Below are 14,020 nucleotides of genomic sequence, written 5' to 3'. Positions count from 1 at the left end.
CTTTCCACTTTTTTCGTGCCCTCTTCACCACTTCAGCTCCTCCTCACAACAGATGAGCACAACAGCAGCCAACTTCAAATGTGATCAAAGTGCTGGACAAATACTGATACTTGTAAAAATCTTAAATAAGATAGAAAAAGGTCGTTAGATTATGAAGTATGTGGAATATTTAAGATTAACAGGCCTGTTTATGGCCTTGATCTTTCACATTAATTAGTACTATGAATTAATGAGCTCAGATAACTGAGCAATGATAGCCTTAGGTTTACTAGAATGAGCACTGGTTAGGGAGTTAGATGTTCTGGGATCTAATACAGCTTCTGCCGTTAACAGTTTTTGGACCTTGAGCTAATTGCTTAACCACTTAGGAATTAATTTTTGAATCTGCAAAATAAGATTTTGTTAAGTGACATTTAAAACTGCTTCCATCTTTATAATTATTTGAATCTCTAAAACTAAATTTCTTTTTTTAAAATATAATTTATTAAGTTAGCAAATATACAGGGTATACAGTGTGCTCTTGGCTTCGGGACTAGATTTCTATGATTCATCGCTTATATACAACACCCAGTGTTCATCCCAACAAGTGCCCTCCTCAGTGCCCATCACCCATTTTCCCCTCTCCCTGCCTACCCCACCCCCATCAGCCCTCAGTTTATTCTCTGTATTTAAGAGTCTCTTATGGTTTGCTTTCCTCTCTGTTTGAAACTATTTTTTTCCCTTCCCTTCCCCCATGGTCTTCTGTTAAGTTTCTCATATGAGTGAAAACATGTGATATCTGTCTTTCTCTGACTGACTTATTTCACTTAGCATAATACCCTCCAGTTCCATCCACATTGCTGTAAATGTCAGGATTCCATTCTTTGTCATTACCAAGTAGTATTCCATTGTATATATAAACCACATCTTCTTTATCCATTCATCAGTTGATGGACATTTGGGCTCTTTCCATAATTTGGCTATTGTTGATAATACTGCCATAAACATTGGGGTACATGTGCCCTATGAATCAGCACTGCTGTATCCTTTGGATACATTCCTAATAGTGCTGTTGCTGGGTCATAGGATAATTCTAATTCTAATTCTAATTCCACACTGTTTTCCAGAGTGGCTACAGCAGTTTGCGTTCCTACCAACAATACAAGAGGGTTCCCCATTTCTCCATATCCTCACCAACATCTGCTGTTTCCTGAGTTGTTAATTTTAATGTTTATTTATTTTTGAGAGAGAGACAAAGTGTGAGTGGGGGAGGGGCAGAGAGAGAGGGAGACACAGAATCAGAAGCAGGCTCCAGGCTCAGCACTGACGCGGGACTCGAACTCATGAACCATGAGATCATGACCTGAGCCGAAGTTAGATGCTTTACTGACTGAGCCACCCAGGTGCTCCCTGAGTTGTTCATTTTAGCCACTCTGACTGGTGTGAAGTGGATCTCAATGTGGTTTTGATTTGCATTTGATTTGATTTGTGGTTTTGATGTGTGTGTTGGCCATCTGGATGTCTTTGGAAAAGTGTCTATTCATGTCTTCTGCACATTTCTTCACTGGATTGTTTTTCAGGTGTTGAGTTTGTTAAGTTCTTTATAGGTTTTGGATACTAACCCTTTATCCGATATGTCATTTGCAAATAACTTCTCCCATTCTGTCTGTTGCCTTTTAGTTTTGTTGATTGTTTCCTTTGCAGTGCAGGAGCTTTATATCTTTATGAGATCCCAGTAGTTCATTTTTGCTTTTATTTCCCTTGCTTTTGGAGACGTGTCGAACAAGTTGCTGCAGCTGAGGTCAAAGAGGTTGTTGCCTGTTTTCTCCTTTAAGGGTTTTTATGGTTTCCTGTCTCACATTTAGGTCTTTCATTATTTTTATGTATGGTGTAAGAAAGTGGTCCAGTTTCATTCTTCTGCATGTTACTGTCCAGTTCTCCCAGCACCATTTTCTAAAGAGACTGTCATTTTTTCCATTGGATACTCTTTCTTGTTTTGTCAAAGACTAGTTGGCCAGACGTTTGTGGGTCCAATTCTCTGTTCTATTCCACTGGTCTGTGTGTCTGTCTAAAACTAAATTTCAAAGGTAGCTGTTAAAAGACCCAATAGTGCTTAGAAAACACCTTTATTTTTTCTTTTGGAAGGGCAGATAAGATGTAAGGGGAACAAAAGCTAAATTCTCTTGTAGAACCATTCCATTCACAGAAATAATGTAAATAAAAAGATCATAAAATGAATGTCATTAGTGAAACCTGGGGTAACTTTTTAAATAGTCTTTCTAGGGCTTTTCCAAATGTGTGGTTTATAATGGGGAATACCCTGGGTTAAAAGTCAGAAGATCTGATTTTCCAGAGCTGGCCTTGGCATATCACTTAACTTCATTGTAAATAAATATAAGAACATTTGCCACAACCCTCATAGGCACGCATGAACATAAGTGAAGGTAATGTAAAATGTAAAAATTTAGTATAACATTTAGGTTTAGATGAGTTAGGTAAAATTATAAGCTGTGGTTAGCTGGCACACTCACAAATTCTTAATCAAAGATAATATTTTTAAAGCTGTGAAACCATTATATTTTGTATAGAAGTACCCTAAATGTGAAAAGCACTGCACTGAGTACTGTGGAAGAGAAACAAGAAATCATGTATTTTTATTATAAAGATTTAGGTACTTTTTCCTTAAAATTTTATTATGAAAATGTTCAAATGCTACAGAAAAGTTGAAAGAATTTTACAGTGAATACTTATGTACATCTAGATTCTATAATCAGTGATTTGCTGTATTTACTCTATCACATACTCATCTCAATATACCCATCAATTCACCTCTTTATTTTTTTGATGCATGTCAGTGGCAGTTGCAAACATCCATATTCTTCACTCCTAAATGTGTCACTGTTCATATCATTAACTAGTATTCAATATTTGTTCACTTTCATTTTGTAAAATTTACATGCAGTGAAATGCACTGATGTTAAGCATACCAGTCTTTTGATATTTACATATACCTGTAGTACAAACTTCCATCAACATAGAGAATAATACCGTCACCTCCAAAAGTTTCTCATGCCCTTCCCAGTCAATCCCAGTCCATACATCCCTCCTCCTCCCCTCTTACAGTGTATTGCTACTATCCTGATTTTTTCCATGTAGGTGCATGTTTTAAAGTTTGAGTCTTTGAAGTATTTTGAGTTTTTGCAGTTCTTACTTTTCTATTATAAAAATTGGACTTAGCCCTCCTGAAAAATATACTGTTTCCAAAATGAAATAAAGTCCAGAAAAGAATGTTTAAAATTGAGTGTCTAGAACTCCATTTGAACACTCATTTAGCAAGAATTTATTGGATGTCGTATTAGTCTCCTAGGGCTCCCGTAACAAATTCCACAGACGGGGTGGCGTAAACAACAGAAATTAATTTTTTCACAGTTCTGGAGACTCAGAGTCCAAGATCAAAGTCCTGTTAGGGTTGTTTTCTGATTCATCATCTCTTCCTGGCTTGCATGTTGCAGCCTCATTGCTGTGTTCTCACATGGCCTCTTTGTGCGCAAAGAGAGAGAGATCTCTGGTGTCTCTTCCTTGTATAAGGATATAAGTTCTATAGGATTAGGGCCCCACGCTTATGACCTCATTTAACTTTACCTCCCTATAGACTCTGTCTCCAAATTCAGTGACACTGGGGATTAGGACTTCAACATATGAATTTGGTGTGGTGGAAGACACAATTCAGTGTATAACAGATACCTGTTAGGTACCAGGCACTTGGGGAGACTCAGTGTACAGAAATAAAACAAGGAACATAATGCAAGCAGGGATATAAAACATGTAGAAGATATTTAGAATATGAATAAAATGCTATAATGGTCAGAGAGATCAAGAGATGGTAATTGAGTTGGGCCTTAGGCAGGACCAGGGGAATTCTAAGTAGAAGGAACAGTATATAGACAGAAGATTTTATGTATCTGGGGGAAATAGCCAATCATTATTGCTGGAATTCAGGATTTACACGGACACAGGAATTATGAAAAAGATAGGAACCAGATTATGGAAGGGCTTGAATGCCAAGTGTGAGATTTGGGAGTCATTTTTGAACAGGGGCGAAATGGTCAAAGAGATGCTTTAGGAACATTCATCAGTACTGCCACAATCTTTGTTCACACCCTATCATGTCTGCAATTAGCTTTGCAGTCCATCCTTATCTTTAGTCATTTCTTTCTCCAGTATATCCCCCTTCAATCTAATCTCCATGACTTTATACTGTTGTCTTCTAAGTTTTAGAATCTGAACCATGCATCTAATTTCAGGCATCTGTGACTAGGTCTAAACTACTTAACATGACATACAAGACCTTTTAAAACCCAGTCCCAATGTCTTCTCCCTAGTTATATCTCTACCCTCTCTTATTCTTGTTTCTCTCTCCCCAACCACTGCCATCTCCAGCATACATTTGAACTCTTCTGTCCAGCCACAGAGGCCTACTTTTCCCTGAATGCATCAAGCTCTTTATCATTTCTGATTTTTTTCCACTGGTTGCCACCCTGAAATCCCTTCTTCCTGACCCTATCTCTGACCCAGTTCATATATCAGCTGAACAAAATAAACTAAGTATTTTTTCCCAGAATGTTTAAGTTTTTGTATTTCTGTTGGGAATATTTATTCATTTATACAGCATTGATTTTGCTAATTAGGTTCGGACAAAATAGACTGTTTTCTAGCATCCATGATGATTCCTTTTGTAACATGTCCAGCTGCTCTCTGGGCCTGGAGGTGCTGGGTGTCAAGAGGGCAAGTCTCTGTTTCTAGCGTGGTGGGGTTGGGGGGGGGGAGCATAGTGTGAGCATTGCTATAAAAATGTGGTTTGAGGAGCAGAATCTGAAAAGAGCAGCATGTGAATGGAATCTACTTCTTGGTACCTTCAGGCAGAGGGTGAGGAGGGGAAGGTTAATAAATTCCAGATCATTCTTTGGAGTATATTTTTATTTCACTGTCATGTAATCGACCTTTTACCACTCCCCATATACCCTGCCCAAAATAATTAAAGGAATTTACCTGAGGATCAACCTTAGGAATAGAGTGTAGTATAATTATAGGGGCAATAGAAAGTTTTCTCTACCCCTCCCTACTAAATCTGGGCACTCCTTAAATACCAAAATTGGCCTGTGAGAGGATGAGATTTTCACCGCACAATTACAGATAAGACATAAAATGCAATTCTAAGATAAGTGTCTGAATAATTTTAAATGGCCAGCCTAAAATTAGAGATTCATGATATATCAGAATCTCTTCTTGTTTTGAGGAGGATTAAAGATTGGAGAAGCTGGAGACATTACAAAATTTGGAGAGTTACCTTTTCTAATGCTTTGACATTTAGAAGTTAATTAGGGTTCCAGGTCTTATACAAAGATATAGTCTTGAGAGAGCCACTGAACTGTGTGTATTTCTGTATTATCTCTGTGGACTTGTGTTTTATTGTGTATGATGTCTGCTCAGGGATGTCTTCTATATATTTTCTTAGTGAATTTGTGAGAGAGAAAGGGAGGGAATGAGGGAGGATGCCACTGGAGCCAGGCATCAGATATTAGTCTGTAATTCCTTATGAATAATACACATGATTTATTGGGAGCACTTGTGTGTCTGTGTTGACCTTCATTTGCTCTCAGTCTATGAGGGCCAACCAAGCTTTTCTCTAGACCCTTTTGGAGTTGACTTAAGAACTCTGGCCTTTTTTTGCACTGTAAAGAAATGTGTGCCTAGTGAGGTGTTTTATATTTCTTTTCCTTCTCCCTTTGCAAGTTTGGAAGAAATTCCTTTCTGAATCCTACCCCCCCTTGCCCTTTTAGTTTTTTTAGTATCTTTTTTGTGATATTTAAGAATAGCTTATAGTTCTTTTTATCAGTTTAGAAATTGTCATTATATTTTCTAGAATTCAGTACTATCCAGTAGAACTCTTTGTAATGGTGGAAATTTGCACCATCCACTAGCAACATGTGGCTCTTGAGCACTTGAAATGTGGCTAGTGCAACTGAGGTACTAAATTTTAAATTATTTAATTTTAATTAAAATAACCTCATATAACTAGTGTCTACCCTATTAAAACTCAAGTTTTAGATCATATGTTGATGATTCTCTAGCACACAGAAGATTGATATATTTGAAAATCCACAGTTGTAGGTTCCATTGGTAAGACTGTGAAATTGACTGATTCATTACCTAGTTAATGCAGATAAATTCCCACTGCTTTATAAAACTTAACTGTTTTAATGGAGAGGAATTTGGCTATATAGCTAGTGATAAAACTCAAAACTGGTTAAAGTTCACAGTAAATAAAAATTCCAGGGAATGTCAAGCTATGTAATCTTTTACCTGGATTGCTGTGTCAAATCTCCTTTTGCATCTACTCCTGTTCCTATCTAATTCATTTTCCACATTTTAATACTTTAACCTAAGCAGTCATTTCAGAATACAGATTTGATCATGTAACCCCACCATACCTAAACACTTCATTGGTTTTCCATTCTCAGGAAAAAGACTAAAATCCTATAATCTGACCTATAGTGGTGGGCCTCAGTTTATACTATGTTTTCTCTTACTGTGTACAGAAGCCACATTAACTTTTCAGTCCATTAAACATTCTATTCAGATGACTTGTTAAGATCACCCAGGATTTCCATCTTGCTAAATCTGAAAGTTAATTTCTGTTCACATTTTTCTTGACTTCTAGGAACATTTAACACAGGTGACCATTCCCCCCCTGAAACCTTTCTTCTGACTTCTGTGATAATTAGTTTTTTTCCTGTACTTTAAATGCGAGAGTTCTTTCTTGACACCCTTCATTCCCAACAGTCTCCCTCAGTGATCTCTTCTCGTCTCATGACTTTTAATAACATCAACTTGTTAATATAACTCTAGCCTTGTTCAGTGTCAGACTGGTATTTTCAACTTTCTATCCAACTTGTCTATGCAGATATTTAAGAAGCATCTGAAACTTAACATGTCCAGAGCAGAACCTTAAAAAAAAAAAGAATCAAACCTTTTTTGTGTGCAAAAATGCAGTCCTGATTCAAAAGGAGAGTTAGTACTATGGATCCCTATATACCCAACCCTTAACTTCAACAATCAATTCATGGCCACTCTTTTATTTATATTCTGCCACTCACCCCATCCTAATCAGATTATTTTGCAGCACATCCCAGATACCATGTCTTTTTTTGTAAGTTTTCAGTCTCTATTTCTAATAGATGATAATTTAAACACACTACCAATATCACATACAATTAACAATAACCCTAAGTATTATCAAATGTCCTTTGAGTCGTAATAGAACTTTGATCTCATTCCTTCCAAATCTTTTCTTCCCTCAGTCTCTCCCCAACATCAGTTTAACGGCACTACCATGGATTTGGTTGTTCAGGCCTCAAACCTAACAGTCATCTTGTTTTCTCATTCCTCACCACCAATTCGTCAGTTTAGCCTATCTGCTCTATTTTCAAAATATATCCTGAATCCAGCTTCTTCCTAATTCTATTGCTACCTCTCAATCAAACTATCTATCTCTTGCCTAGACTACCATAGTAGTCTGCTAAAGAGTCACCCTGTTTCCATTCTCTTCTCTATAATCCATTCTTCATCTACAGGCGAAGTTATCTTTTAAAAAAATTAATCATGTTATAGCATTCCCTTGCCTTTAACCCTGTTGCCTTTAGAACAGAGTCCTTAATTGTTTCCATGGTCTCTGTTGTCCTTCATTTTCTGGTCTCCTCTGACCTCACTTAATACCACTTTTCCCCTTATTCACTCCCAGCCCACTTGTCTTCTTTTAGTTCTTCAAATACCCCAAAGTTTGTTCTTGCCTCATCATTTTTGACTTATTCCCCCACATGTTCTTTTAGTTGGCTTATTCATGTCATTCAGTTCTCAGTTCAAATGCTGTATCCTCAGAGAGGCCTTTCTGGATCTCCTTATCCAAAGTGTTAGCCCCTCAGCCCCACTGTCATTCTTCATCCCATTACCTCATTTTGTTTTCTTTTTCACAGTATTGTTCAATACTGAAATTATCTTGTTTGTTGAGGCACTTGCTTATTACCTGTCTCTCCCTATGAGAATTTTGCTCTTTGAGGGTCAGAACCTTTAGAATGTTTAGAATAGTGTTTAGAATGGTGCCTGACACACACTAGACATTACTAAATATTTTTTGAATGAAGAGTGAGTTAATAAATGAACTGTGCTGGGTTCTGAATGCTTCATATGTTTAAAGAAGAAAGATTGCTGAGGACTTTCAGCCAAGGAAAGAGTTTTACCCAAAAGGTATAACTTAAATCTTGGCCTCAGAAGATCATTTTGATATAGATGGGAGAAAAGAGAGATTTTTAAAAGAGGTTTCTTTCTTTCTTTCTTTCTTTCTTTCTTTCTTTCTTTCTTTCCTTCTTTCTTTTTGAATAGTCAAGTTATAGGTGTGCTGAAGTTGGAAAGGAAGGTTCCTGTCTACTACTTCTGCTAATTATGTACTTTTTGACACTAAATGGTGCTTCTGCCTTTTGTTTGGAATTTGCCATTCACACATATATCCTCCATTGTACACAAAATACTCAAAGTGGTGGTTGCTTAGTGAATATGTTGATATTATCCCTTAAGAATTGCAATTTATAGAGAATAATAGTACTATTGACAAAAATAGAAAGATACTGGAAGAGGGGATAAGATAGTGAAGCTGGTTTTAAACCTGACATTTGCCTGTGTTTTATTAGTCTAAATTATGAGCCTTCTACAAGCTATTTAACTTCTAGATTGAGATCTAGAAAAGGCTATTAAAATACTGATTGAAGATTAATAGACTGATAGGAACAGAATCTAAACTGCAGACTTAGACTGAATGGCTTAAATGGTTATTATAATTGGAAACACCTAAATGTTCATTATTGGGGAAGTAGTCTTACAGACTGTGACACTTCCACAGGATATTTATGCCATGATTAAAAATATCTTCAAGGCACTTTGAGTAACAAGGGCAAAATGCTCGTGGTATAATGTTATATGATATATATAATATAATGATATCATGTTATGTGATATATATAATGATATAATGTTTTATGATAATGTCATAAAAGCAGGACTTTAAAGTGTTACAAAGGACCTCCAGTTGATAAAAATATTCATAGATGTGTACAGAAAAAACTAAAAACATCTTATAACATTAATAATAGTTAACTGTGGATGACTTTTATTTTTTTAAACTTTTTTGCTAGTTTTTCTAAAATAACTTGTAATACTTTAATCATAATAGAAGTTTTTATTTTAACAAATGGGTGAAGAAAGAAATGAAGTTGGTTTCAGTCATGGATTTCAGTTTGGCATAGGAAAGATAGGCTGGTATGTTGAAGGAGACAGAGAATCAAACAAAGTTGCTTTTAATACACTTTAATATTGAATGTTAACTTGTTGGGTGTTTTTAATATATATATTTCTAGCATTATATACTTCTATTTCCCTGATGATTTTTCAGCCATCATGTTTTGCTGGGCTGGGGGGCGGGGAAGAGAATTTAAGAAACAATTAAAAAAGAAAGAGAAGAGTATAGTGCTGGAAACAGTTTGTGTTTTCTGGAGACAGAGTGTACCTGATGTACAGCCTTTCTCTAGTGACAAGTGAAAAGAAGTACCCTAATCAAAATGTAGAGAGAAGGGACTGTCCTATGTAGGTATTCTCACCAGAGTCTTTTTAAGTCCCCTGCCCTTTTAGTATTATTTTTCTTTTGGTTGGTTTTTTGAGAGTTGGAGCCTTTTCAGGAGGAAGAGATCCGTGGGAAATGTGAGTAGGGTCACTAAGAAAAGGTAAAACTAATTTCTGTTTTGTTCTATGAATAAGAAAGCCATGAAAAGACTTGATTCCTTCTATAAAAGTATGCTTTCTCCTGTACTTCTCCTGTATTTTTGTTACAAAAATAATAAAACAATCATAGTAAAAAGCTAAAAAAAGCAAAAAGCCTAAAAGGTCATAGGTTAATTTCTAAGTGAACCACTACTGAGTATTTCTTATATAGCTTTACAGAATTTTTCCATTTAGTACCACATTTTAGAATGATAGACATAGAGGCAATAGAGCAAGCAATTATGCTGGATTGTCTGGGACAATTTGAGGTAATTGCGTTTAGTAGAAACTTTTGTTGGCTGTATGCTTGGATGGAAAGAGCATACACTGTTTGCTAAGCATGTGCCACCAGGTGGGGTTTAAAAATGAATTAAAGCAGTCATGACCCTTGAGATGGTCACATTTGAGCCAAGAAAACAGGGTTGGTGCCCATTCTTAGAATTACGATTACATAACCTATTATTCTCGTAATAAAGATTTTCCTGTGGTTGCACTAAATTTAGCATGGTTTCTCTACTCCTAACTTATAGGATTGTAAAATATCCAAGAGTTTTATGGATTTTTTTGTTTGTTTGTTTAAATGTTTCTTTTTTAACACTTAACTTTCAATTCAGGTTATTATTCTTTTATTTTAAATATATATAGGAATTACTCAAGGTGATGAGGACGATTGATGACAGAATAGTACATGAATTAAACACTACGGTTCCAACAGCTTCCTTTGCAGGGAAAATTGATGCAAGCCAAACCTGTAAACAACTTTATGAGTCTGTAAGTGTATCTTTTGAGTCTTTTGTGCTTCCTTTATGCCTTTCTTTGCAGGCAAAATAAGAAACCAATTGACATATAATTAAACTGGATAAAAGTATGACATCTTCATGTTTTCTTGCCTACGTCTGAGAGTGTGTGTAAGTTTTGATCTGGTTGCTACAAACTAAGGAAAACATGTGATCTTATGCACAAGTCTGTGGAGAGATGGTTCTAAGGAATGAGAGCATTTTTTGGCCCCTTCATGGGCAGCCTTTAACTTTAGAAACCTTATGCACCAGGGAACAAAGGAGGAAGTGAAACAGTCAAGTAAAACAGTGAAACAAGAGCAAGGGTTTTGAATGAGTCAGTCCTAAGAAGCCAGATACCTGATACAATGAATTAAAACCTTTTATACTTTCTGTATCTTTTTTCTTCCCTCAATCATCAGGGAGGGGAATAGAAGCATTTGGTAGTTGGGAGAGAAGCCACAGATCTTGTCCTCGTATGAGGCTTTGGGTTCTCAAATATATATTTTTTCATAGATTCTTAAAGAGTTCTTTTGTGTCGCTTTATAATTTCTAAAAACAAAAGGAAATAGTAATGTGGCCAAGTATTTTTTTATAATTTACTTATATCTTTTCATTAACTTGGAAGCTAATGTTCAAATGGCATTTGCTTTTCTATGATCTCCCACAAGATTACTATTTGGATTCTTATAAAGAAGATATTACTTAAAACCTAAAATTCTATTTCTCAGTTATGAAAAAAAAAGTCAGTTTTATTCATATCAATTAAATTCAAAGCATTAATAATTGCTGATGTTTTTGTCCTGCTTTTATATGAAAGTGTGTTATTTTATTGAGTGGTTAGGTGATTCTTGTGGCTTGAGAAATTGCAAATCTGTGAACTTTAATGAGTAGAATCCAGTATTGGAAGTAGGGAGCATGAGTCCAAGCCCTATTTTATTTTGAGGTTGTTCACTTAGTTTCTTTGGGTAGCTCTGTCTGAAGAACTAGAAATTTATGATCACTTTAGTGATGCCCCCCTCACTACCCATATAATCTCTAGAAAAGAATCTCACTTGTTTTCATTTATAATCTTTTTTTAACCTAAAGATTTATAGTGTAGGGATTAGCAACATAGATTCCAGATGTAGATTAAGTCCTACCTCTGCTTCTTCCTAGCTGGTAGCCTTGAACATGTCACATAACTTTTTGCCTCAGCTTATTATTTGCAAAATAATAACATAATAGTACCTAGTTCATGGGGTTGTTAGAGGATTAACTGAGGTAATATAAAGTTCTAACTGTACTAAATGTTTTATATATAAATGCTTGCTGCTTCTATTATTATTGTTGTTATTATTATCCCTTTGTTGCACTAAGATGATCTTGCATATTGGAACCTTTTGTTTTGGATATTTGAGACCTTTCTGTTTTGGATATTCTCGTGTTTGTGTTTGGGTTTTTCTCTGTCTCTATCCTAAAGGGATCCAACAACATGAACATTAGAGGAAGGATTGTTTATCTAGTAATTTTGTGCCAGGGATCAGGCCTGCGGCAGAGTGCCTATGCTAATAAGTACCACTGAGTTCCCTTAGATATTATCTCAGTAAAGAGTGGAGCTCTGTGAAACATCCAAATTGCTTAAGGTTACTCTGACTTCTTTTAGCCCCTGATGCTTTCCTTCTATAGCTGATGAAGAAATGTTTGCACTCTCTAATAATAATACTTCTTCATAGCAGATGATCAACAAAGTTATTATGAAGTACTAATTGTAGAAATTCCAAATCTTAGAAGAATACTCTTAATGAAAATAATTTCAGTGAGATCCCCTTATTAAAGGGTATCCCTTGAATCTATGATTTTTTTCTAGCTGTACATTGTTTATTGTTTATTCTCAAGATAAATGTGAAAATCAATGCTGAACATTAAAAAGTCTGTGAATTTGGAACAGTGTTTTACAAATGCAAAACAATTACTAGTGTCACAGTGATTGATTTAGGGTAATTTTTAAGGATGTCTCTTTAATATAATGAATCTTTGGAATATATGTTTCAATGATATGCTTCCCCTTGCATCTTTTTGTCAGAAATTCTGGAGAAAGATTTAAAAAACACAAAAGGCCAAGACAAAAACTTACTAACTTTTATTTTATTTTTTTATTATTTTTGTAAATTTTTAATAGTTTATTTATTTTTGAGAGAGAGAGAACACACATAAGCAAGGGAGGGGCAGAGAAAGAGGGAGACACGGAACACAAAACAGGCTCCAGGCTCTGAGCTATTAGCACAGAGCCCTATGCAGTGCTCAAACCCACGAACTGTGAGATCATGACCTGAGCCGAAGTCGGCCACTTAACCGTACTTAGTCACCCAGGCGTCCCATGTTGTGTTTAAAAAAAATTTTTTTTTAACATTTATTTGTTTTGAGAGACAGAGGGACAGAGCATGAGTGGGAAGGGGCAGAGAGAGAGAGGGAAACACAGAATCCAAAGCAGGCTCCAGGCTCTGAGCTGTCAGCACAGAGCCCGATGTGGGGCTTGAACGCAGGAACTGTCAGATGATGACCTGAGCCAAAGTTGGCCGCTTAACCAACTGAGCTACCCAGGAGCCCCCTGTGTTTTGTTTTTAAATGATGGTTGAACCAAGGGTCAGTGTCAGGGTTCTGACAAATGATGTTTCGGAAATTAGAATTTAGTGTAGAGTTAATTTAGAATCAACCTTTGTTCAGGAAAGAAAACACCCAAAAACTATGATCACGAAAAGTGTTAGCATTGTTTCCCTTAAAGGCAAAAAGGATTGTTTTTAAATAATGGTTAAAAGATAGTAGGTGAGGGGCGCCTGAGTGGCTCAGTGGGTTAAGCGGCTGACTTCGGCTCAGGTCAGGATCTCACAGCTCGTGGGTTCCTCGAGTCTGCTTTGGATTCTGTGTCTCCCTCTTTCTCTGCCCCTCACCTGCTTGTGCTCTATCTTTCTCTCTCTCTCAAAAAAATAAATAAACGTTGAAAAAGAAAAAGATAGTAGGTGAAAATTTGACTAAAAGAAGTTCTTAGAGTTTTGGTAAAGTATAATAAAACTGGGAAGTCCTAGATAGACCCCTGTTAGACTAGCTTTGAATCACTCTCTTGCCCCATCCTAAATGCCTTCATTCTGAAATTGCATACCCCAAATCAAAGGAAGTATGGTTATGATATGGTTATTACTCAGGGATTTTCTCCTCTAACCAAAGGAGCTGCTAGTTATCAAGCGTCCTCATTTCTTTGACATGTGTACAGAAAGAAGTCTATGCATATTCCTCTTGCATATGGCTCTTAATTCTGAATTTTCTTGAAGGTTGATCATGAAAGCTAGACTAAAATAATTGATAGTACAGAATAAAAGATGATTTGCTCAGTACTTTCTGTCCATAGGGGAGTGAGTTCA

The 14,020-nt window shown here is 36.1% G+C and overlaps 1 protein-coding gene across 3 annotated transcripts in view; it reads left to right on the top strand.

The window, feature by feature from the left end:
* Positions 1 to 14,020, top strand: part of MIX23 (mitochondrial matrix import factor 23) — a 41,160-nt gene that overhangs the window by 1,001 nt on the left and 26,139 nt on the right. For 2 of the 3 annotated variants that reach the window (XR_008297689.1, XM_015082299.3), the window contains exon 2: positions 10,492 to 10,617. Coding sequence is in view for 2 of the 3 variants with exons in the window: in XM_015082299.3 (XP_014937785.1) it covers positions 10,492 to 10,617 (126 nt within the window). In the remaining variant the exon portion in view is untranslated. Of the gene's footprint in view, positions 1 to 8,199; positions 8,284 to 10,491; positions 10,618 to 14,020 lie in introns of those variants that run through there. The other variant, XM_053220934.1, reaches the window with a different exon arrangement.

The sequence above is a fragment of the Acinonyx jubatus genome, chromosome C2 (assembly GCF_027475565.1).
Source record: "Acinonyx jubatus isolate Ajub_Pintada_27869175 chromosome C2, VMU_Ajub_asm_v1.0, whole genome shotgun sequence".
In the NCBI taxonomy this organism is placed as follows: domain Eukaryota; kingdom Metazoa; phylum Chordata; class Mammalia; order Carnivora; family Felidae; genus Acinonyx; species Acinonyx jubatus.
Note: the sequence above shows the minus strand (reverse complement) of the source record. Positions and strands in the feature narration are given on the sequence as shown.